General features: G+C 36.1%; 1 protein-coding gene across 1 annotated transcript; it reads left to right on the top strand.

Annotated features, from left to right (window-relative positions):
* Window positions 1-409: 409 nt before the first annotated feature.
* On the top strand, window positions 410-27,035 carry LOC144971806 (putative transporter slc-17.2). Its single transcript, XM_078912884.1, has 12 exons — window positions 410-526; window positions 15,164-15,245; window positions 16,062-16,570; window positions 17,255-17,485; window positions 17,835-17,922; window positions 20,599-20,694; window positions 21,271-21,407; window positions 22,081-22,233; window positions 23,572-23,701; window positions 25,961-26,111; window positions 26,322-26,412; window positions 26,757-27,035. Exons 2-12 carry the CDS (start codon window positions 15,191-15,193, stop codon window positions 27,033-27,035), a joined length of 1,920 nt encoding a protein of 639 aa, XP_078769010.1. The 5' UTR covers window positions 410-526; window positions 15,164-15,190.

Genomic DNA, 27,035 nt, shown 5'->3' with positions numbered 1-27,035 from the left:
TCTGGAAAGTTCTGTTCCCTGACGCTGACCTTTGCTTATCAATTAGATCACCCCCTGGGGCACCCTATCCTCTACCCACGCCACGCTAACATTTCATTCATACTGCAACCACCATTGAGTACAGACGATACAAGTTATTTTTCATTATATTTTATTTGTTTTCCACGTTTATTTGTGTATTGTTGTGCTGACGAAGGGTTTGTACCCGAAACGTCCATTGTCTGTTTTGTTCCCATACGAAGCCTTTCCATTTTCACTCTTTCGTTAGTATTTTACGATCACCGGCTTCAGGCAGCCCTTACTGTTTTCTATCACATAATTTGCATAGACACGTTCAGGATTTCGATACGGGTCAACCAAGAGAAAGAGCGGATTCATGCTAAAGGTTGCTCTTCACGGTATCAGATAGCTGGCATTTACTAAACTGAGTATATCTAAAATCGTTTTAGTTTTGCAATTAAGGTCAATGTTGGGACACACATAGCGATTACCATGGATTTAATTCAATTTCCAACAAAAACATAAGGTTGGCGGAATAGTTTAATTATATTAAATGATCAATTATTCCATGAGAAATTACTTTTGATGTGAAGTTAGATCACCACTTAATACCATGTGCATGTATGAAAATTTATATGCCTATTATCCTAATATATTATCGTGTCATAAAAGTACCGAAATGATTGTCATAATCCAATGCTACTACTACTACTACTACTACTACTACTACTACTACTACTACTACTACTACTACTACTACTACTTCTACTACTACTGCTACTACTACTACAACAACAACTACTACTACTACTATTGTCATGGTCTCAAGTGAGTAAAGAGCTACTCGACTATGCATAAAGATCTATGTAGAATGAGGCCCCAGAATTTACTAGTTACTATAAATGAAAAACAATTAACGATTTGTTTACAATGAAATAAAAATAATGATGAAATTTAATTAAAAGAGATAAACAGTGATCGTGGCAGTTACAAATAGAGATATGAATATTTTACGTAACTTATGATAATATGTCAGGTTCATAAGTTTACGTTTCCAGGCAGTTGATGGGCTTGGATGATCTATTCCTCTGATAACAGGATTGGACTCGTAAAATTCCACTTCCAGGCAATTGGTAAGAAGTTATTGTGTAGTCCTTTGACAGCGGGCTTGGGTTTGATCCTTGAAGATTATACAATCAAAGTTAAAAGCTCCGGCGTCTTAATGGTGTAGATATAATATCTACAAAGTCCCAAAAGATAAAAATCTTCCAGTATATATATAGGAATAGAGCGACTGGCCGTCCGGCATAGATTGTAGAGAGCAAGTGAGTGTAGAATATTAGACCTATCAGCTTTTATAATAAATGGCTACGTGACAGAATGTAGAACGAAAAGTATTCACTAATTAGAAATTAATTCGAGGGAAGGCTATAAAAGGAAAGACGATCTAATATTAGAAGGTAAAGTTTATCTAAGCCTACCGAAATATAACTGGAGTGAGATGAATTCAGTTCTTAATAAAATAAAATTTAATAAGATAATTGTGAACAACCTTTACTGTGACACCCCCACCCACGTTTAAAATATACTCTTTAACCATTATGGGAAAGATAGATTTTACAAACGGAAGTAAATTTACTATCATGATACTCTAGCATTAATCCATTGTTATGATTTGTGCTACAATTAAATTATTTATTAACTAGACATGGAAATGTTTATATTAACGTAGGTATATGAATGGGTGACAATAACAATGAAAGATTGTGATTACAAATCATTGTGATGAACAACATGATGGCAATGTGATTACAAATCATTGTGATAAACAATAGTGATGGCAATGAAGCATGATTTAAGTCGATGATATGAAGGTAATTTACTAAATGAAATGAATGAAAATGTAAATGAAATATTGACATTTCAATTATTAATCATAAATGAGTGAAAATTCATAACAATGATAGATAAAGAGAAGATTTCCCAAATCATGAATGGGTATGGTATATATATCCAAACAATACTCAATGTTACATTAAGTTGGGTCATCATGTTTACAAATAAAATTATCGAAATTGTGCGTTCTGATTTGGCATAGTTTGCGAGGTAACTAACAGTATGCATGGGAGGTTAAGTTATACCCTTCTCACGTGTTTATAGTAATCGAGAAAGTAGGTCGGCGTGAATATTTTCACAGCCTGGTATGTGAGAGATACTGAAAGTGTAATTTTGCAAAAATAGACTCCACCTTAGTACTCTACTATTATTCATTTTGTTATTTCTTATGTACGTGAGTGGTTTATGGTCCGTTTCGACCACAAACTCTTTTAGCAGTAGATATCTGCTGAATGTCTTTAAAGCAAAGACGATGGCCAGTCCTTCACGCTCTATTACAGAGTATCGTGATTCTCTGTCCAATAATTTTCTGCTTGCATATAAGCAAGGCATTAGAGTTCCCTCATGTTCCTGTAATAGTACACCTGCGATGCCCTTATCAGACGCGTCAGTTCTTACAACAAATTCTTTTGATATGTCGGGTAATTTAAGAATTGGTTCTAAACAGTGTAATGCCTTTAATTGGTTAAAGCTATTCTGACACGCTTCTGTCCAAACAATTTTGTTCGGTGACCCATTCTTTGTCAGATTTGTTAGCGGTTGTCGCGATGTGCGCGAAGTTGTAAATGTATTTCCTGTAAAAATTTAGGAGCCCAAGTACTTTGCGTACTTCTTTTTTTGTCTTAGGTGGTTGCAATTGTGCGATTTTTGTTTGTTTTTCTGTCTCGGGTGTCTGTGTCCATGACCAACGGTATGATTAATCCTGCATTTGAAGCTTCGATATTAGTAAACATAGGTTGCGACACTGTGTCTCTATCAAAATACTTTTTTAGCATATTTGCATGGAATGTCTTTGTTGTGTTGTTAATTTTAATCTCGTAATTAACATTAGATTTTACTGCTGTTATTCTGAATGGTCCTTTCCATGTAGCTAAAAGTTTACTCGAGTCATCGGGTAAGAGTATTAGTACTTTGTCACCAATCTCAAATTTTCTTGACTTGCTTTTTTGATCGGAGTATTCCTTGTATTTCTCTGCTTTTTTAGTGACGGATTCCTGTGCTAGCTTACACGTGTCCTCTATTCTGTCTTTCAGGTTTCTTACATATTCGTAAGCAAACATAATTTCGTTATTGTCCTCCTCATTCCCTCTACAAATGTCGGCTACTATATTGATCGGGCCGCGAGGTGATCGTCCATACATCAACTCAAATGGGGAGTAGCCTGTAGATTCTTGGGGTATTTCTCTATATGCAAATAGGATTGCTGGTAAGTATCTGTCCCAATCATCTGGTTTTTCTGCTGACACTTTTCTTAACATATTCTTTAGAGTGCCATTAAATCTTTCACAAAGACCATTTGCTTGGGGGTGGTAGGGGGTTGTGAATGAGTGTTGGATTCCCATGAGTTTCATGGTTTCATGCAAGATATGAAGTGAATAGAAAAGTGCCAGAAGACAATAGAGAATAAAAATTTTTTCGCGGCGGTGGTGGGGTTTGAACCTGCGACCTTATTGGTACGACAACTCCGCCTGGCAGGTGAGAGCGTGGCTCTACCGTGTGAGCTATCCACGAACACAAAAATATTCGTTTCAAACTCAAAGTCATTACTAGATCCCTCTCTCACCCACTTCTTGAGACCGCCGATTCGTTCGTACACCACCATCGCGAATAATTTTGACCAGCAGTTAAGCTTAATAGCCAATATTCTCAACACAAACATATAACATAGAAACGATTGAGACATTGAGTATGCTCCGGTGTATGGGGTGAATTTTTTAATTCAGAAAAGTGAGTGGAGCAGGCACTTATGTTGGTAACAACAAGATATGAAGTGAATAGAAAAGTGCCAGAAGACAATAGAGAATAAAAATTTTTTCGCGGCGGTGGTGGGGTTTGAACCTGCGACCTTATTGGTACGACAACTCCGCCTGGCAGGTGAGAGCGTGGCTCTACCGTGTGAGCTATCCACGAACACAAAAATATTCGTTTCAAACTCAAAGTCATTACTAGATCCCTCTCTCACCCACTTCTTGAGACCGCCGATTCGTTCGTACACCACCATCGCGAATAATTTTGACCAGCAGTTAAGCTTAATAGCCAATATTCTCAACACAAACATATAACATAGAAACGATTGAGACATTGAGTATGCTCGGTGTATGGGGTGAATTTTTTAATTCAGAAAAGTGAGTGGAGCAGGCACTTATGTTGGTAACAACAAGATATGAAGTGAATAGAAAAGTGCAGAAGACAATAGAGAATAAAAATTTTTCGCGGCGGTGGTGGGGTTTGAACCTGCGACCTTATTGGTACGACAACTCCGCCTGGCAGGTGAGAGCGTGGCTCTACCGTGTGAGCTATCCACGAACACAAAAATATTCGTTTCAAACTCAAAGTCATTACTAGATCCCTCTCTCACCCACTTCTTGAGACCGCCGATTCGTTCGTACACCACCATCGCGAATAATTTTGACCAGCAGTTAAGCTTAATAGCCAATATTCTCAACACAAACATATAACATAGAAACGATTGAGACATTGAGTATGCTCGGTGTATGGGGTGAATTTTTTAATTCAGAAAAGTGAGTGGAGCAGGCACTTATGTTGGTAACAACAAGATATGAAGTGAATAGAAAAGTGCCAGAAGACAATAGAGAAAAAAAATTTTTATTCTCTATTGTCTTCTGGCACTTTTCTATTCACTTCATATCTTGTTGTTACCAACATAAGTGCCTGCTCCACTCACTTTTCTGAATTAAAAAATTCACCCCATACACCGGAGCATACTCAATGTCTCAATCGTTTCTATGTTATATGTTTGTGTTGAGAATATTGGCTATTAAGCTTAACTGCTGGTCAAAATTATTCGCGATGGTGGTGTACGAACGAATCGGCGGTCTCAAGAAGTGGGTGAGAGAGGGATCTAGTAATGACTTTGAGTTTGAAACGAATATTTTTGTGTTCGTGGATAGCTCACACGGTAGAGCCACGCTCTCACCTGCCAGGCGGAGTTGTCGTACCAATAAGGTCGCAGGTTCAAACCCCACCACCGCCGCGAAAAAATTTTTATTCTCTATTGTCTTCTGGCACTTTTCTATTCACTTCATATCTTGTTGTTACCAACATAAGTGCCTGCTCCACTCACTTTTCTGAATTAAAAAATGGTTTCATGCATCATATGTGATGTAAATTGGGGTCCATTGTCCGACAGTATCTCATTTGGTATGCCTATTCTAGTAAAAATTGTCATCAATGCTTCAGCTATGTGATCCGATGTAGTTGATTTCAATGCTATCGCTTGGTTTATCTGACCACTGCATGCTCTTGCTACTCCCCACCTACCGCCCTGTTTTTAAACGTGTAAAACCAGTAAAGAAAAGTGTACAGATCTGGAACGGAAGTGTGTGTGAAGATTTGCGTGGTTGTTTTGAATGCACTGACTGGAATGTTTTTATCGAATCATGTGATAGTGTGGATGAGCTGAATGACTGTGTGAGTGAGTATTTAAAATTCTGTGAACAGCTAGTGTCTTGTAAAAAAGAAATAAAATATTATCCTAACAACAAGCCTTGGATAACAAAAGATCTAAAACTTTTATTGAACCAAAAGAAAACTCTCTATACTAGTGGAAACAAAAAAGATCTGAAAACAAAACAAAAGAGATAAAGAGGGTAATATCTAGTTGTAGAGATAAGTACAAAAATAAAATTGAAAAATGCTTTTCTTCTGGGGATATACGGGACACGTGGCGGGGGCTTAAAACTGCTGTGAACTATAATCCAAAGCCCACGATTATATCAGAAGATATCGAAATTGAAACTTTAAATAAATTTTATTCACGTTTCGACACAGCAAACAAATTTGATATTGAAAATGAAAAACATAAATTAGACAGGGCTTTGGAAGATGAAATGACTATTGAGGTCAGTGAAGAGGAAACGAGATTCGTATTTTCGAAACTAAACGAGAGGAAGGCTGCTGGGCCGGATGGATTGAAAGGAAAACTATTAAAAGAATGTGCCCACCAGCTTTCCCCCATTTATACACATATTTTTAACTGGTCCCTCCAATGCGTTTCGATCCCTGAAATTTGGAAAACTTCAAAAATTATTCCTGTTCCAAAAAAGAAAAACTTGAAACTATGAACGATCTCAGACCTGTTGCACTGACTTCAATAGTCATGAAATCTTTAGAAAAACTTGTTCTTGTTAAAATTAGGAATCAGTTTATGCCATTGAGTGATAGTCATCAATTTGCTTACAAACCAGGACGTGGCGTAGAGGATGCCATTTTGCTGTTTACAAACAACATCTACAGGCATCTAGATCACGCTAGGAGCTATTGCAGATTGCTTTTTGCAGATTTTTCTTCAGCGTTCAATACAATGCAACCTCAGTTGGTTGTTCAAAAATTGACTAGTCTGAATTTAAACAAGTATATAATTACTTGGGTGCTCGAATTTCTTACGGAGAGAGCACAATATGTTCAATTAGGACAAAACAAATCTTCCTGTATAACTACAAATACTGGTGCTCCTCAGGGTTGTGTATTGTCCCTGTATTATTCACAATATACACGAATGACTGTAGAAGTCAAAACCTGAGTGTACCTTTAATAAAGTTTGCAGATGACACCGCTCTTCAAGGCCTCATAACAAATGGCAACGAAGTGGCTTATAGGCAAGAAATTGATAGATTTGTGTCTTGGTGTGATGCCCACCACCTAGAGCTTAACATAAGCAAGACAAAGGAGCTAGTGATTGACTTTAGGAGAGTGAAGGAACCGATAGAACCGTTAAAATTAAAGGACCAATTCGTCCAGCGAGTTCCTCACTACAAATACCTTGGTGTAACGATTGATGACAGGCTCAAGTGGGATGAACACTTGAAAATAATTAGGCATAAGATGTGCAGACGTACATATTTTTTATCGAAACTCTCTCAGTTTAGAATAGATAAAACCCTCTGCACATTATTTTATAGAGCAGTCATCGAAAGTGTTTTGTCATTTTGTATAACAGCTTGGGGAGGCAATTGCTTAGCAGTGGAAAGGAACAAAATAAATTCAAATATTAAAAAATCCATTAAACGCTATATAAATGATGTTGACGATGTAGATCTTTTATACGAGAAATTTTATATAAATAAAATAACTAAAATATTAAATGACCAGTATCATCCACTAAGACCATCAATTATTATGTCAGAAAGAAGTGGTCGCCCTTTCTCTATTTCAACGAAAACAGAGAGACACCGAAAATCTTTTCTGCCGTCCAGTATTAGGCTTTATAACAACAAACAATAATCATTTTATATAATTATTTCTCATTTTTACTTTTAAAAAATATAAATATTAATTTATTAATTTATTTGTTTTGCAATCTTTTCAATTTTCAATTTATAGTGACAGTTTTAACTATTTTACAGTGTTTGAAATTATTCATATTATAAAGCGCAGCTCTGGTTATAGAGCTGCTCCTTTTATATATATATACATCCTATTTCCATTGTATTTTTATCTTATGTGTAAATTATAGCACGTCTGTACAAAAAATTTCCTTTTTGGGATGCAATAAAGTATTATTATTATTATTATTATTATTATTATTATTATTATTATTATTCTGGCCACCTGGTTGCGTAATCGACTAGTGTTAGTATGTGTGTATGGTTTCTATCTGATTTTGTTAAAGGGCCTATAATGTCGATTGCAACTTTTTGAAAAACTTTTTCAATAACTGGGGTTGTCTCTAATGGCAATCTCGGTATTCTGCCTTTTGCGACTCTTCTTTGGCATGTGTCACACGATTTCACATATTCTCGGACGTATTTAGTAATTCCAGGCCATGTGAAATTCTCGGATATTCTCTTCAATGTGGAAGAGCTCCCAAGATATCCAGAAGTTATTGAATCGTGCGCTATTCCAAGGATTTTGTTTCTGTAAATACTCGGCGTGACCAGTTGTTTAGCTATTTTGTTTCTTTTCCTATGTAACCTGAACAGAATATCTTTTTCAATGATGTATTCAACTTTTGATTTCGTCCCTTTGTTTGCGATATTGAAATATGAAGTTAAAGTCGGGTCCTTTTTCTGTTCTTCAATGAACCTGTTCCTGTCAAATTGTTGTGGTTCTAGAGAAATAGTCATTGGCTTCTCTGTTGTCTTAGTCATCTTTCTTGTTTCTGCTAGACAAGCTGTTTCTTGGGTTAATGACCATTCTTTTACATCTGTTGGGTTGTCTTTAAGACCTTTTATATTGCCAACAATAACATCAGCGACGGGGTTGGGAAGTATACAGCATTCCACTATTCCTGTATAGTATGGTGTTTCTATGTACACGTTAGCTGTTTCAAAGGTTTCGACTGTGCCACTGAATGTGATGCATTGTACCGTTTTTCCAGTTTTGTCTTCGTCATTGATCAAAGATGCTTTTATTCCTACTGTACTGCATCCTGTGTCTCTCAATATTTTGCAATCAGTTCCATTAGCTTTGCCTTCACAAAAAAATAGCGATCCTGACTTGTGAGTTTGTGTTAAAAGTGACATACCTTTCACGCAATACACATTTATATTTTCTCCTGACATTACTCGTGTTGATTATTTACACTGGTTTGGAGTGATGCATTTGCAGTTTCTTTCGGATAGCCCACGATTTTGTAACATTTGTCTGCTGTGTGGCCTTTCATTCCACAATATTGACATTTAATTATAGGTTTGTTGGTTTTCTTATACTCAGTATTATTGTCAGTGCTATTTCTTGTTTTGTTTTGATAGGGTCGGCTATGGTCTCTATTGAACTGTTTGTTCCATGGTTTGTTACTATGGTCATCCTGTTTCACTTGCGTGTTCCGAGTGATTGATCGGCTCGTTCTATTTGAGTACTGAACTTTAGGTGTACCTGGACTCTGAGCAGCAGCAGCGTAGTATGGTTCCTTCAATGTTCTGCTAAGGGGTGTCAATGGATGTGCGCTGTTAAAGTTTTCTGCGTAGATTTTTAATTTGTCCAAGTTTTCTGGCTTTCTCTCTTTAAAGAATGCGACTAAATCTGGGTTGCAAGCTTGATAGATTCGATTCTTCAGCGTGAGATAGTAAAGGCCTGCAAAGTCGTCTTGTTTTACGTTTGCCAACTCAAGCCACCGATTTAGAAATTGAGTAATTCGGTTCACGAATGTATTAAAGTCTTCTCCACTTTCCGGTTTTGCAGTGTGAAACCTTTCCTGGTAACCATCTTCCGTTAATCTAAATCTTTTTAGTAGAGCGTCTTTAATTTTTCCATAGTCATCTGCATCTTCAGTTGTTAAGGTATAGAAAACTTTTAGCGGTTCTCCAGATAAGCAGTTAATCAAGGCTGTGGCCCATTTGCTTTCTGGCCAACGATAACCTTTAGCCTGAACTTCGAATCGGTGTAAGAAGGATTCTAGGCAGTCTGAGCGTTCATCGTATGTTGGCATGCGTGGAAGTTTCACGAAAAATTCATCACTATTATTATGTTTTCTTTCATGACCGGTTTTTGTTTTTTCAATTTCCAGCATCATTTGGGTCCTTTTGGTTTCTTCTTCTGCTAAAGCTATTTGTCTTTTTAGTTCCCTTTCTTGGACTCTTTCTTCTCGTTCTTCTCTACGTATTCTTTCTTCATTTTCTTCTCTACGAATTCTTTCTTCATTTTCTTCTCTACGAATTCTTTCTTCGTGTTCTTTTTCTTCTTTACGAATTCTTTCTTCATTTTCTTCTCTACGAATTCTTTCTTCATGTTCTTTTTCTTCTTTTACTTTCTCTTCGCACCATGAAAATATTCTTTCCTGGGGTATTTCTAAGTCCTTTGCGAGACTTAAGTATCTTTTATATGCTTCCATGTTGCAATAAATTAGTTACGATATTTTATATATATTATATTGACAGGATACTGTTACTGACTGTTTTATTTATTTACACTTACTGGAATGAACTGTTCTATTTTTAGAAATCTCTCTCTCTCTTATTTCAACTTATTATGTATGTTGAATTTGATGCCTTTTATCTTTATATCTTATAAAGCAATGTGTCAATACAATGCGGAGTTATTATGACTTGTGTCAATAACAATGTGTCAATCGCGTGTACTCTAAACTATGTTACTACGAAAAATGTATCACCAATGTGTGTGACTCGTTAGTTTGTGTACAATTATTCGCAATGACGCTAATATACTAGAGTGTGATAACAATAATAGGATGCCAAAATAATCCCAAGTTATCTATCACTAAATATAACACGACGGCTAGTAGACTCCTTTTATTATTATTTAGTTTTTAAAGACTCACTTTTCAGAACATAATATATAAGTGGTTTTCGGTAACAGTAATATGCCAAAAATGCATTTAAAACAAATCACTATGCAAAACAAATCACGATGTCTATAGTTACTATGTGATGCCCAACTCATGTAAAAGAGAATAATGAAGGATATATTTACCAACTCAGTTCGTGGCTGGGACCTCTCTCTTGTTCAATGGTTGTTCAACAATTGTAATTAGGCATTGAAGAGTGTTTAACAGTGATGTCTGAAATACAAAACAATAAAATATCGTAAGATTTACAATAGTTACAAAATGTGTTCACAACACTGAGTGATTGGATGATAGGTGAATGAATCGTTATGGAATGTAAACATATTGAAAACAATTCATGAATGAGGCAAACAACAAAATGAAATGAGTGATATAATAACAAAGTGGACAAGGAATGAATGAATGAATGAAAAACTGAGTGAATAGATGAATGAATGAATGGATAATGTATGAATGAAAGAATGAAGGGAGGAATAAATGTATGAATGATTGGATAAATGAGTGAATAAACGAATGAATGGATGAATGAATGAATGAATGAATAAATGAATGAACAATGAATGAATGAATAATTTATAAATGAATAAATGAATGAAGGAATGAATCAATAAAATGCTATTCAATTTGAATGAAAGAATGAATGGATAAATTGCTATTCCATTTAAATGAAGAAATGAAAAAGAAAAAAAAATTAATCCTGTAAATAGGGAGTTCAATTAAAATATGATCAAGTGGGGCAATTAAGAGTTTTACAATTTAAACTTTAAGGTTAGATGAAATAGATATAAGTAACTAAATAAATTCAATTCTTTATATGTGTCCCCTCCAAAATGTCATGGTCTCAAGTGAGTAAAGAGCTACTCGACTATGCATACAGATCTATGTAGAATGAGGCCCCAGAATTTACTAGTTACTATAAATGAAAAACAATCAACGATTTGTTTACAATGAAATAAAAATAATGATGAAATTTAATTAAAAGAGATAAACAGTGATCGTGGCAGTTACAAATAGAGATATGAATATTTTACGTAACTTATGATAATATGTCAGGTTCATAAGTTTACGTTTCCAGGCAGTTGATGGGCTTGGATGATCTATTCCTCTGATAACAGGATTGGACTCGTAAAATTCCACTTCCAGGCAATTGGTAAGAAGTTATTGTGTAGTCCTTTGACAGCGGGCTTGGGTTTGATCCTTGAAGATTATACAATCAAAGTTAAAAGCTCCGGCGTCTTAATGGTGTAGATATAATATCTACAAAGTCCCAAAAGATAAAAATCTTCCAGTATATATATAGGAATAGAGCGACTGGCCGTCCGGCATAGATTGTAGAGAGCAAGTGAGTGTAGAATATTAGACCTATCAGCTTTTATAATAAATGGCTACGTGACAGAATGTAGAACGAAAAGTATTCACTAATTAGAAATTAATTCGAGGGAAGGCTATAAAAGGAAAGACGATCTAATATTAGAAGGTAAAGTTTATCTAAGCCTACCGAAATATAACTGGAGTGAGATGAATTCAGTTCTTAATAAAATAAAATTTAATAAGATAATTGTGAACAACCTTTACTGTGACAACTATTACTACTACTACTACCACTACTACTACTACTACTACTACTACTACTTACTACTACTACTACTACTACTACTACTACTACTACTACTACTACTACTAACTATACCACGACTACTACTCCAATTTTTGAATTTCCAAAAACTCGAACTTTATAAAGTGCATATCCAATACATGTGATCAAAGCTCTTTTCAAGGGGTGCCAAGTCAAAGGCAACACGTAATATGGATGACAAAACATGTCACCCCTTGAGGTACTATTTCAATTTTTAAAAATTCCCAAATATGGTGAGAAAATGTGAATAATGAGCCTTTCCCCAGGACTCCACTTTGCACCGTCCAAAGCGGAGCAAGAACAGAGACCTACCCAGGTCCGAGGCGATTGTCATATCTTGCTTGAGACGTTTAGTTAATTCATCAACGAAATTCATCCGCGACCGGACTGATATCTAGAAACTGTAGTCAAAGTGACAACAACTCATGAAAACTGAACGTGTAACCAAAGGCATTAACTGATAAGACAAGTTTTCACTCAGACATCAGTTAAACACTTCGTTTACACGCTCAGTTATAACTTCGAGTACAGTCGTCTTGTGCATGATACTCGCATTCGGATCGGATGATCATGGCTTCGAGCCTCGCTCGGCAAATAGTTAATTGAGCTCTTGGAAAATGCTCTTTACTCACATTCTCCCACCGTACTCAGGTGTAAATTGAGTACCTGACCGTAAAAACGTTGTCATTGTCGAAAAGGCGTATCTCTTTCTACATCTTACATGTTGCTAAAGTGATATGAGCATGTAAAGTATGAGCTTTATAAAAGCTCAATTATTATTTATTTTAATTTTTTTTTATCGGGGGGAGGGGGGGGGGGGGGGTATCAGTCCGGCTGTTCGTCTAAAAATATGAGGCATAATAGCCCAAAGCCCATGTAAAAGAGTTACTTGCTTTACTCCCCCTACCCAACCCTATCGCTCTCTCTCTCTCTCTCTCTCTCTCTCTCTCTCTCTCTCTCTCTCTCTCTCTCTCTCTCTCTCTCTGTGCGTGTGTGTGTGTGTTCTCTCTCTCTCTCTCTCTCTCTCTCTATATATATATATATATATATATATATATATATATATATACACATACATATATGTATATATATATATTATGTATATATATATATATATATATATATATATATATATATATATATATATATATATACCTATCTTTCTTTCTATCTATCTATACATCTATCTCTCCCCTTGTCTCTCTTTCTCCCTCCAAGTGTGAATGCAATGATTAAAATTATAAGTTTGTAGTCATCATTTCTTAAATTCAACAGAGCCAAATATTGACAGACTTACGTCAGTCAAACACGAAACTGAAAACACAATGGACTCCATATCTCCCCAAGGACACCTCTTTGTACCGAGACATGCCGAATTTTTTTTTCTTTTCTTTTTTTTTTATCTTTCCCTTTTTTGTACGTCGCAAATAATTTCAATAGATCGTTATCTAAATATAAAGGAAGCGTGATAATAGAAAGCCGTTTTGTCAGCATGAATTCAACAAGATATGAAGTGAATAGAAAAGTGCCAGAAGACAATAGAGAATAAAAAATTTTCGCGGCGGTGGTGGGGTTCGAACCTTTGAGTTTGAAACGAATATTTTTGTGTTCGTTGATAGCTCACACGGTAGAGCCACGCTCTCACCTGCCAGGCGGAGTTGTCGTACCAATAAGGTCGCAGGTTCGAACCCCACCACCGCCGCGAAAAATTTTTATTCTCTATTGTCTTCTGGCACTTTTCTATTCACTTCATATCTTGTTGTTACCAACATAAGTGCCTGCTCCACTCACTTTTCTGAATTAAAAATTCACCCCATACACCGGAGCATACTCAATGTCTCAATCGTTTCTATGTTATATGTTTGTGTTGAGAATATTGGCTATTAAGCTTAACTGCTGGTCAAAATTATTCGCGATGGTGGTGTACGAACGAATCGGCGGTCTCAAGAAGTGGGTGAGAGAGGGATCTAGTAATGACTTTGAGTTTGAAACGAATATTTTTGTGTTCGTTGATAGCTCACACGGTAGAGCCACGCTCTCACCTGCCAGGCGGAGTTGTCGTACCAATAAGGTCGCAGGTTCGAACCCCACCACCGCCGCGAAAAATTTTTATTCTCTATTGTCTTCTGGCACTTTTCTATTCACTTCATATCTTGTTGTTACCAACATAAGTGCCTGCTCCACTCACTTTTCTGAATTAAAAATTCACCCCATACACCGGAGCATACTCAATGTCTCAATCGTTTCTATGTTATATGTTTGTGTTGAGAATATTGGCTATTAAGCTTAACTGCTGGTCAAAATTATTCGCGATGGTGGTGTACGAACGAATCGGCGGTCTCAAGAAGTGGGTGAGAGAGGGATCTAGTAATGACTTTGAGTTTGAAACGAATATTTTTGTGTTCGTTGATAGCTCACACGGTAGAGCCACGCTCTCACCTGCCAGGCGGAGTTGTCGTACCAATAAGGTCGCAGGTTCGAACCCCACCACCGCCGCGAAAAATTTTTATTCTCTATTGTCTTCTGGCACTTTTCTATTCACTTCATATCTTGTTGTTACCAACATAAGTGCCTGCTCCACTCACTTTTCTGAATTAAAAAGTCAGCATGAATTGTGACCCACTACGTAGACCTTCAGAGCCATTCGCCCCATGGAGCCGGAGTTTATCCCAGTTTTTATAGTGTGAAACGCAAAATAGCAATTGCTTGTTATTCTTTGGATAGGACGCTAGTCTATCGCATAGTACGTTCCGCCAAATCTAACAGACAGCTACTCACATTCACTGCTGGGTGGAGGGGTCAGGGAAAAAAATCGCGACTGCACCAGTCGATTACGGTCCCTTTGCGTCTGATGCGAGTGCTCTACCAAGTGAGCTATCGGGATCCACTACGTCAATGTGATATTATACATGAAAGAAGTCGATAAAGAAAATTGAGTTTCTAGAAATTTCAATAATAATTTGAAGATTAAAATTAAATTTATTTATTTAAGTCATATATTATTTTAGCTCAAGCTGTTAGAGGTAAACTTAAAATTCACTGTTAAGCATCATGTTCATCTAGACATTAATACCTATTTGAGACTATTGGTAACAATTATAGATTTTACCCCCATATTTTTTTTTGTTGTTGTTATTTTATTAAAGTGTCAATGACTATTGTTTAGAGAGGAAATGGCATCACGTAGACCCATGCAACCACGAAGGAAAAGTATAGGAACTCTGGAAGGTCAGAATTTTTCTCACCGTTCAAATTAACTTTGCTTTGTCACAAAGGAAGTTGTTTTAAGATATGTTGTTTCTTCCACAAGCGCATTACTTACTATGGTGTTTGACCGCTTTGAATGATCCTGGGTCCTGGGTTCATGTCCAATTTCTGGCGCTTTGAGTTTATTTTTCTTTGGGCAAGATTTTTTACCACCAATTTGCTCACTTTGGACAATGTGTGATTTCTGTTGACATCAGACGTTTGTTTGATGGATTATCTATATTGCTTCATGGAATGCTGCATCTCACTATGTCGCACAGAAGGGCGTGTTTTTCTCATTTTTGTAGTGATGAGAGTATGTTAAAATATTGATAGAGAATAAGAACAAATTCAGATTTGTAGAGAGAGAAGGAGATGGGGCAGGTGGGGAGAGAGCGATACCACTGTTTTTGTTTTTGTTGTTGTCGTTGCTGTTGTTATGGTTGTTGATGAATGATGATGATGATGATGATGATGATGATGATGATGATGATGATGATGATGATGATAATAATGCTGATGATGATGAGATGATAATGATGATGGTGACGATGATGATGATGATGATGATGATGATGATGATGATGATGATGATGATGATGAGGAGGAGGATGATGATGATGACCATGATGATGATTATTATGATGATTATGGTGACTATGATAATGAAGATTATGATAATGATGATTTGTTGATGGTGGTTTTGGTGTTGCTGGTTTGATTTGTTTGGTACCGTGATGTCTTATAGCAGTTGAGATTACCTATTTACATAACTATTCTTTTTTCAATCCAATTCAGTGGCGGAGACAAAAACCCTTCAACACCCAACATGGTCCAAGAACACAACAGAGCCAAATATTGACAGACTTACGTCAGTCGAACACAAAACTGAAAACACAATGGACTCCATATCTCCCCAAGGACACCTCTTTGTACCGAGACATGACAAACAAAGATCAAGAGATTCTGATACCAGAGATGAAAACGTCAACGATGATAACAACCATCTTGATATAAATAAAACATTGAAAGAAAAGAACGAAGTCCAGTTTCGACAACAAATGAGTTGCATTAGTAATTTAAGTCAAATTACTTTGAATTTGTCGTGTAAAGAGAAATATTTATCTTGGCGATATGTGATAGCCACCTTGTTACACGTTGCCTTCTTTGTAGCGATATTTTTGAGGAACTGTATGCCCATAGCTTTAGTGTGTATGACGGATCCAGCACCAAGTCAGCATCCTTTAGGTCCTGATGATAATGATTCCTACTCTAGGGGAACGTCTGGGAATGAATCCTACAAGGAGGTAAAATGAAAAGTCATACATAGTTAATGATATGGTGCAAACGGATACGGTGTATGTATGTATGTATGTATCTATGTATGTATGCATGTATGCATGTATGTATGCATCTATCTATCTATCTTTCTATCTCTATATCTTTCCATACATCTATCTATCTATCTATCTATCTATCTATCTATCTATCTATCTATCTATCTATTTTAAACATATATATATATATATATATATATATATATATATATATATATATATATATATATATATATATATATATATATATACATTGTTATACTTTTTTGAGGAACTGCATGCCCATGGGACAGATTCGACACCAACACTTTTTTATCCTGGTGAAAATAATTCTGAATTGAGCTTTATGGATTAAAAGGAACACGAGGTTGTAAGTTTGCAAGTTTATAGCGTGTGAAGATTTGATCGTCTGATCGTAAGAATCACGATTTTATGCAAATGAAGGCCACCTCTTTCCTAAAAATTGACTTGACCAAATTTGCTCTTCTCAGATACATTTAAATAAATCCTTTTGGTATTTTTTTCTGTTGTTGATGATAATGTTTGATATTTTGATCAATACTTAATCATTTCATTTCTTCTGGCCAATCGATATGTTTAAATTTTCATTTCTGATCGGATCAAGTTTTAAGAAGAAAATTCTTATCTCGACAGTACGAATTCCACTGGGACCTGAACACACAAAGTCTTATACTGAGTGGCGTCCAATTTTCTTCATGCTTAGGCCCTCTACTTTGCGACATGCTCAGAGTAAAGATTGGATCCAAACATACAATGACGGTGTGCACATTGCTAGCGGCTGTCATGACCTTTTTAAGTCCTGTTGGAGCAAGAATAAGTCCTTGGGTACTCTTTGCACTTCGAGTATTACTTGGAATTTTTTTGGTGAGTATTATTGTTTTGACATGTGAAAATTTAATGTAGTGGAATTCTAGATAGATTTGGAAAGACGAAATCTTGATTAAAATGTGTGTATTAAATTAATGGGTCGTGGGTTCCGTGGAAACCAATTTAAATTTCGAGCATCGAGTTAGATAGTGAATTTTTAAAAAATGTTTGGCTACTTGTCACAGGAAATTTCTACTGTTCCAACTAGTTGCTATCTAACGAGATACAATGGTGTGCTTTGTGAAAGGGAAACACATTTATATCGAAGTTGTTTTCATACCATTTCCAATATCCAACTTACGTTTACAAGATTATACCTTCCTCTTTTCGTGATTTTATACACCAGGGTGCCAATGTATCCACAACAGCAGACCTTTTGTCTTGGTGGGCGCCAGCATCAGAAAAACAAACAATGACTTCCTTTGTTTTTGCAGGTAAAAGATATAAACATTTTATGAACTATTTGGAAACTGAAAATCAAACTGTAATCTTGGGTCAAGCTGTATTTTTTATTTCTTTTCTAAAATTCAAAATTTTAACAACTTCCGGCTTGTAGTTATTCTTCTTCTTCTAGGTTCCATGCCTGGTCCAGGCTTCGGATACTGCATGAATTATCTCTCTCCATTCCTCCCTGTCTCTTGCCTTTTCAAACAGCTCTTGGATTGTTAGGCTGGTGAAGCCCTTCAGTTGGTCTATGAGTGTTTTTCTTTGTCTCCCCCGGGCGCGTTTACCAGGTATTTTTCCACAACTTGCCAGGTATTCATTCTTATCTTTCCTTACTATGTGTCCGAAAAAGGATAGTTGTCGATCCACTATTAAGGGCATTAGTTTCCTTTGTTGGTATGTTTGTTTTAGCACTTCTTCGTTCGTTTTGTGTGCAGTATACGATATTCTCTGCATCCTTCTCAAGCACCACATTTCAAAAGCTTCAATGTTCTTTTGTGTTTCTGCATTTGTAGTCCAGCTTTCGCATCCGTATAACAAGATTGGCCACACGTAGCACTTCAAGACTCGGAATCTAATCCCGAACGACATCTGTTTGTTTTTCAAAATGTTTCCCAGGTCCATGAAGGCCTGTTTGGCTTGAGTTATTCTTGCTCGTATGTCTCGGTTACATCTTCCATCTGTTGTCACTATTGAACCTAGGTATTTAAAACTTTCTACGTTGGTAAGTTGCTCGCCGTGAATCGTTATATTGCAGGTGTTGTTGTTTTCAGGGTTTTTCTGTATTACCATGCATTCCGTTTTGGTGATATTCACTTCCATTCCCTTGGCTTCACTATCTACTACCACTTTGTCAACAATCTTTTGAAGTTGGATTTCTGATGTTGCAATGAGTACCGTATCGTCTGCGTATCTTATATTATTTATGTTGTGACCTCCCACTTTTATTCCCTCCATATTATTTATGCCCCTCATGATTGTTTCTTGGTATAGATTAAACAGATCTGGTGAGGCAACACACCCTTGACGGACTCCTTTCTTAATAGGAATGGAATTTCCTGTAGAGTTTCCGATTTTGATAGATGCCTGCTGGGTGTAGTATAATGTTTGCATGAGTCTGAGGTCTTTCTCATCAGCGCCAATGGAGTGCAGTTGTTTTAGTATTTCTTCGTGGCGTACTCTATCAAAAGCTTTTTTGTAGTCGACAAAACAGAGGTATAGTGGGGTCTGAACCTGTATAGCTCTTTCACTTAAAACACGGAGGAGGTATATTGCGTTCCTTGTCCCTCTGTCAGGTTGGAATCCATATTGTTCTTCTGCGATTTCGGGGTTAATCTTATTCCTTAGCCTGTTGATAATTATACGCAACAGTATTTTGTTGATGTGGCTTATTAAACTTATAGTTCTAAAATTTTCGCATCTGACTGCACCTGCTTTCTTTGGTATTGCTATGAAAATAGAGTTACAGAGATCTTCTGGAATTTTCCCAGTATTGTATATATTGTTGAATAATATGTGAAGTTCATCAATTGCTAGATCTCCTAGGCTTTTTAATACCTCTACAGATATTTCATCAGGGCCTGTTGCTTTACCATCCCTCATTCGTTCCATGGCATGTTCAATTTCACTTTTGGTGATGTTTGGTCCGCTTAATGGTTCTTTGAATTTCAGTGGTGGTTCATTTCTATTTGGATCATTGTACAGTTCGCCTATGTATTCTACCCATCGGCTTTCTATATGTTGTTCTTCAAATAGCAGTTCCCCTTGTTTGTTTTGGATACAACTTCCTGCTGCTTTGCTTTTCCTTTTCCCTGATAGTTCTTTTATTCTTTGGTGAGCTTGTTGGGGGTTGGGTTTGTATTCTCTTTCGATTTCGCAGCATTTCCAGTCTAGATAGTTCTCGTGTGCCTCGATGCATTTGGATTTAATGTGGTTGTTCAATGTTTGGTATTCTGCAGACCCTCTGTTGCATTTTCGTCTTTCTTCAAATAGGTTTAGAATTTCATTTGTCATCCATTCCTTTTTGCTGTTTATTTGAGCTATTGGTAAATGCTTTTCTGCAGTTGCTTTGACACACTTTTGGAATATATCAAATTGTTTTTCACATTTTTCATTATCAGGTTCACTTTGGCTTTGTATCATGAGTGCATTTTCAAATTCTTCTCTCATTTTTGTTTGTATGCCATTGTCTTTGCATAACCTGTAATCCCTCTTTATTCTACCAGCTGTTCTCTGAATAGCTTTAAACTTTATCCTTATTGTACAAACAACTGGGACATGGTCACTGTCTACATCGGCGCCTGGGTAGGTTTTGCAATTTAATATGCCATTTCTGAATCTTGATGATACTGCTATAAAGTCAATATTCAGTACTTAAAATCGTGGTTATTATCTAAAGTTATTTAAAATTAACTAACGTCAAATAGATCAGAAATCCAAATTTAGCTTTTTCGAAGTTAAAGAATCATGTTATTCAAAATCTCCAGTGAGTCACAAAATATGACCCTTGTTAGTGACTGTGAAATCGATTTCCATGATTTATGCCATCGCTACATTATGACCCGTTTGAGGTTGTTGGTCACAAATACACATTGAGCTACTGTGTGTGGACTATTGATTTTATCTGGAAAAGATTATATGTGTTTCCATTTCTATTTCATCTTGAGGGGTCAACATTGGAGGAATAATCACTTCCCTTGTTGCTGGTTTCTTGTGTTCCGTGCCCTTGGATAATGGTTGGCCATTCATATTCTACGTCTTTGGTAATATTAATGCTTATTTCAATGTGTGATAACTTTAAGTACACCAATATTATAGTATCAAAACAAAATTGTAATTCCCACCCTCCAATACCGCAATCCCATTATTTTAGATAAATCCTTGAAAATCATCACTTACTCACAAACATACAAACACACACACACACACACACACACACACACACACAATATATATATATATATATATATATATATATATATATATATATATATATATATATATATATATATATATAGTAAAATATTTAAAGTATACATTTTTTTCAACTTTGTGCTTTTAGACAAAACTTATTTCTTCATCCTAAAAAGTTGTTTAAGAGCCAACTTGATCATTTTAAAAAACCTTCATTTTCTCAAGTGTTTAATTAAAAACAAAATTCCTGTTACTATCTATTCTTTTGATTGTTTTGTAGGAACACTTGAGATGGCTCAGAACTTAAAAGACACATTGTAGTTCTGGAACCGTCACCAATGGGAAAATTGTTATTGTCTTGTTCAGATTTTTCGCTTATTTCACTTTCCACATGTTATTTATCATCCCACGCATTCTTTATCCAGGTTTCCTAGCTTTGTTGATTACAGTTGGGTGGCATTTGCTGAATGCAAATATGCCGGAGACTCACCCTTACATATCAGAATCAGAATGCTACTTCATTATGAATTACAGAACACCAATTGACATGGGACCTAAAGGCGTAAGAATACATGGAAAATTATTTTGTTATAATTGACTAAGTTTTCCATTCAAATTATCAATAGCCTCTTATGAGAAAATGATGTTTCATTAAAGATCCAACCAAACTAGTGCCTGCATTCAATAACGCCAGGAAATATTGGATTTCCTCAAACCGCCTCTTAACTGGACATGGCAGAACTGCATCAAATATGTGCAGATGGAAACTTGGAAACAGTGATACCTGCCAGAAATGTCAGGCAGCCCCAGAGACCAGCGATCACATCGTCCTCCACTGTCCAGTCATTAAACTTGGCTACGAAACCGTCCCTAGGGCGGAGGAAGACTTTAGAAGCTGGGTTGACGAAATACATTTGGAGGTGTAGCCATACGCTACTACTACTACATGAGAAAATTGAGAATACATAATGCGCGCGCGCGCGAGAGAGAGAGAGAGAGAGAGAGAGAGAGAGAGAGAGAGAGAGAGAGAGAGAGAGAGAGGGGGGGGGGGGGGAGAAAAAGAAAGAGGGGGGGGGGAGAAAAAGAAAGAGGGGGGGGGGTGAGGAGAAAAAAGGTCTCTTGATGATCAATTTTAGACAATAAGGCAAGAATAATGGAATGCATTTAATATTTTGTTGGCATGAACTATTTTGACAAAATTTAATAGGTTTTTCTTTTGTCATTTGATCTACAAGAAACCAGAGAAACCACCATACAAGAAAATATTTACCTCTGTACCTGTGCTGTGTTTCCTGGCTTCCAGTTCAAGTCAAGTGTGGACGACCAGTTTCTACACTACAGTGTTGCCAAATTTCTTTGTCACAGTTCATAAATTCACTGTTGAAGAGGTGAGACATACCTAAGGATAGCATTAATGATAACGGCTGTGATTGTAGCTTTGTGGTCCTGTGGTATGACACTCGCTTTATGGATAGATATACCTTGGCTACCCTTGTACTTATGCATCCTGAATGAGGAAGTAGACACATAGCGAGATGGAAGTCAACTTGGAAAAAAATAGGTCCATCTGAGCGAGAATCTGTCGTTTCATCCGAACTGAGAGAGAGGCAGCCGGATTTTTGTACCGGTAAGAGGAGACCACGGGTGTAAGCCAACAGACGAAGGGCCAGAATATGTCCAACAGCAGCCATTCTTCATTTGTTGGTAAGGCGGCTTTCTTTGCCAACTTGCTTTCGTCATAAAATTGGTACCGAGACCGCAAAGGATTAAATTGGACGTTGCTGCCAGATGGAGTCACGACGCTAAACGAGTGTTGTAAAGAATTTGCAGAATTGATAGATTTATAAACATGGTAGTGTAAAACCACCAGAAGCTGCTGCCTTCGAACGTTTAGATCGTTTTGAGTCCCGCTCTGGTGGCGTAATGCTGAGTTCTAGGATAAAGGCTCTTTACTCTTATTCTTTTATTGTAAGCAGGTGTAAATGAGAACCCAGCCGGCAACAGCCTTGTCTCTGTTGAGAGAATTCCAATATTGATTTACAGGCTTCATATCTCGTCCTATATTGAGTGTTGTTGTTGGCTTTGGAGCATATGTAAAGTGCATTAAGAACATCAAGTGGACATGTATGTGTAAAAAGGCCATATTTTTGTTCTACTAGTCGCTTGATTTCTACCGTAATAGCTTTCAGATTGTTTACTGCATTTCTTTGGAGATTTGGTTGCAAAAACTCTACAATGGTAATAAGTATCTGTTCTGGCTGTATAGTAAATTATGCATTGTAGTCTATTTAAGTGAAAATGTAGTATATTTATTGCTGCTCTACTGGCAATATTCAAAAATAAAAACCTGGCATATCAATTTGGAAATATGCATAGACGAGTTGGAAGCCTATTGGTTCACATTTTGTGGAGCGTCAGAGTGGCATGCAAGCGACAATACTCATCAAAATCGAAGCGTATGACTCATTAAATATCTGGTTATCAGTTCTCTGTTTGGAAACGATAATTGGTATAAAATTCGACACAAAAAGACAAGGAAATAATGAAAATTTGAAGAAATCAAAAAAGTTATTTATCTATCCTTTTCCACCAATTTCTTTGATAAAAGTAGTCAAAATAAATGATTGGAAACAACAGAACCTATCAGAGGGAATTTCGAAATGTTTTAGGAAAATACCAAATCACATGCTAATTTTTTTTCTTCTTGTTTCGTGTTGTAAATTTAGGCAGGACTTATAATGTCCCTGGTGTCAGCTGCCCGCTTCTTAGGCATACCTATATGGACCATACTAATCAACGGGCTTCGAAAGAGAAACCATCCCAATACAAGAACAAAGAAAATCATTTTAGGAACAGGTAGATCTAATGTATTTTATGGTGTCATTGACAAAAACATGGCTGACACTGACAGGAAAATAAAATGAAGACAAACGAAGCAAAAATTAAGGGACAAAAAACGACACACACACACACACACACACACACACATATATATATATATATATATATATATATATATATATATATATATAGTCAATAGTCATGAAATCTTTAGAAAAACTTGTTCTTGTTAAAATTAGGAATCAGTTTATGCCATTGAGTGATAGTCATCAATTTGCTTACAAACCAGGACGTGGCGTAGAGGATGCCATTTTGCTGTTTACAAACAACATCTACAGGCATCTAGATCACGCTAGGAGCTATTGCAGATTGCTTTTTGCAGATTTTTCTTCAGCGTTCAATACAATGCAACCTCAGTTGGTTGTTCAAAAATTGACTAGTCTGAATTTAAACAAGTATATAATTGCTTGGGTGCTCGAATTTCTTACGGAGAGAGCACAATATGTTCAATTAGGGCAAAACAAATCTTCCTGTATAACTACAAATACTGGTGCTCCTCAAGGTTGTGTATTGTCCCCTGTATTATTCACAATATACACGAATGACTGTAGAAGTCAAAACCTGAGTGTACCTTTAATAAAGTTTGCAGATGACACCGCTCTTCAAGGCCTCATAACAAATGGCAACGAAGTGGCTTATAGGCAAGAAATTGATAGATTTGTGTCTTGGTGTGATGCCCACCACCTTGAGCTTAACATAAGCAAGACAAAGGAGCTAGTGATTGACTTTAGGAGAGTGAAGGAGCCGATAGAACCGTTAAAATTAAAGGACCAATTCGTCCAGCGAGTTCCTCACTACAAATACCTTGGTGTAACGATTGATGACAGGCTCAAGTGGGATGAACACTTGAAAATAATTAGGCATAAGATGTGCAGACGTACATATTTTTTATCGAAACTCTCTCAGTTTAGAATAGATAAAACCCTCTGCACATTATTTTATAGAGCAGTAATCGAAAGTGTTTTGTCATTTTGTATAACAGCTTGGGGAGGCAATTGCTTAGCAGTGGAAAGAAACAAAATAATTCAAATATTAAAAAATCCATTAAACGCTATATAAATGATGTTGACGATGTAGATCTTTTATACGAGAAATTTTGTATAAATAAAATAACTAAAATATTAAATGACCAGTATCATCCACTAAGACCATCAATTATTATGTCAGAAAGAAGTGGTCGCCCTTTCTCTATTTCAACGAAAACAGAGAGACACCGAAAATCTTTTCTGCCGTCCAGTATTAGGCTTTATAACAACAAGCAATAATCATTTTATATAATTATTTCTCATTTTTACTTTTTAAAAATATAAATATTAATTTATTAATTTATTTGTTTTGCAATCTTTTCAATTTTCTATTTATAGTGACAGTTTTAACTATTTTACAGTGTTGAAATTATTCATATTATAAAGCGCAGCTCTGGTTATAGAGCTGCTCCTTTTTTATATATATACATCCTATTTCCATTGTATTTTTATCTTATGTGTAAATTATAACACGTCTGTACAAAAAATTTCCTTTTTGGGATGCAATAAAGTATTATTATTATTATTATTATTATTATTATTATTATTATTATATTATTATTATTATTATTATTATTATTATATTATTATTATTATTATTTATTAATTATTATTATTATTATTATTATATATATTATATATATATATATATATTATATATATATATATATATATAAGAAGCCTCAACAAGTAGATGCCATGTGGGCAGATGAGAACAGATGTGGTTGTTGAAGAAGGCGCACGACATAGAAGATTGAAGATACATGATCGCCGATGTCTCCAACACACCTGGCACAGATGAAAGAGGGCTTACAATAATATCTCATATCCCTATCTGATACCAAAACTTTTCGCTTAGATACTGCTATTGAGGGGTTATCAGCATGTTTTGCCTGACCTTTTCCACATTAAAAGCTTTAAATTTCGTAATTTAAATTATATCTTAATCCATATTCAAATTCTTTTCACTTGTTTATCCGACATAATACAGGGTTCACCGTTGGACGCAAACGCTTTTTTGCAATTTTGGAGCAATGATTTACCGTGGTTGGACACTGGGTGTTGAAGATAATCTGATCCGTTACCTGAACAAGCAACAATCCTTATTTTGACTATATTATTTGTCATTGTTTACATAGTGTCACAGTTGAAATTCAATAAGTTAATTTCATTTCATATATTATTTCAGGTTACAGTATATCTGCTATTACCCAGATTGTCATCTTGTTCTTGGACTTCGAGTACCGCTGGGTGGTCGTTGGTCTTTTTCTGGTGGTCTTAGCATGCCAAGTATCTGGTATGTGTGTCTTCACTGTGATGCCGATGGATATGGCACCCAGGTAAATGTCTTGAGCCGAAAGCTAGTGGAATTTATATTTACACTTGATAAATGCGGGATGAATATTCAAATTTGAAATTCGGTCGTTTTGGTCTATGTCCACTTTGCGAATAATATTTAATTACATAGTTTCAGTGCACAGTTTGGTATTTGTAGGCAAGACGATGAATTTCTTTTTTTTTTCACATTTAGGAATTTGTCCTTTTTTCAGATATGCCGGTTTTCTATCTGGTCTCTTCTATTCAATTGGAAGTTTAATCAGCATTTCTGGGCCTTTGATGGTTGCAGCGTTGGCACCAAATGTAAGTTACGGGGAAAAAAATTCCTATAAATATGGTGAATGTCCGCTTAATCCGATTGGATTGAGTATTTTGGTAATAAAATGCAAAGACCGTAATTATATTTTGTCCATGAAACTTTCCTATCATTATTCTTTTCATTTTGCCTTCGTTCTGCTGTAACGTCTATTAGATTATTAAAATTGGATTCTTCATAGATTATTTACTATATTACTGTTTTATAACTATATCTTTCTGTTATTGTTGTCGAAGGAAATGAAGCCTTTGACAATGACAGATTCCAGTTCCTTGAATGACACCATCTTTATTAATAAACGTTTACCGTTTTTTAATTCTTTGCCTTTTAGTCCACCAGAGAAGAATGGCGGATCATTTGGATAATTGTCGCAGCGCTGTTTGCTATTACCATCGGGATCTTTGTCATTTTCGGGGACGCATCAGTCCAACCTTGGGCCAGGGTTCATCGAGACAGCCGACCGAACATCCAATCAGCGTTTGTGTCCATGGGGAGAAGAATCTCAGCCGTGTTGGATGGGCCAATTTCAACAAACAAAAACCCAGCGGTTCGAGGGAGCAGGACGTTTAGTTTTTCAGGGCGAGTTTTAGCAGAAATGGCTAGTTTTTAA

The sequence above is a fragment of the Berghia stephanieae genome, chromosome 4 (genome assembly GCF_034508935.2).
Source record: "Berghia stephanieae isolate SIO BIC M18660-M18661 chromosome 4, UCSD_Bste_1.3, whole genome shotgun sequence".
Lineage (NCBI taxonomy): Eukaryota > Metazoa > Mollusca > Gastropoda > Nudibranchia > Aeolidiidae > Berghia > Berghia stephanieae.
Note: the sequence above shows the minus strand (reverse complement) of the source record. Positions and strands in the feature narration are given on the sequence as shown.

Excerpts from the sequence above, each read along its gene's own strand:
- LOC144971806 (XM_078912884.1), top strand. The coding sequence starts at position 15,191 with ATGGCATCACGTAGACCCATGCAACCACGAAGGAAAAGTATAGGAACT. Across the intron at positions 20,695-21,270 it reads ATTCATATTCTACGTCTTTG|GTTTCCTAGCTTTGTTGATT; the intron begins GTAATATTAATG and ends TTCTTTATCCAG. Across the intron at positions 21,408-22,080 it reads TTGACATGGGACCTAAAGGC|AAACCAGAGAAACCACCATA; the intron begins GTAAGAATACAT and ends TTGATCTACAAG.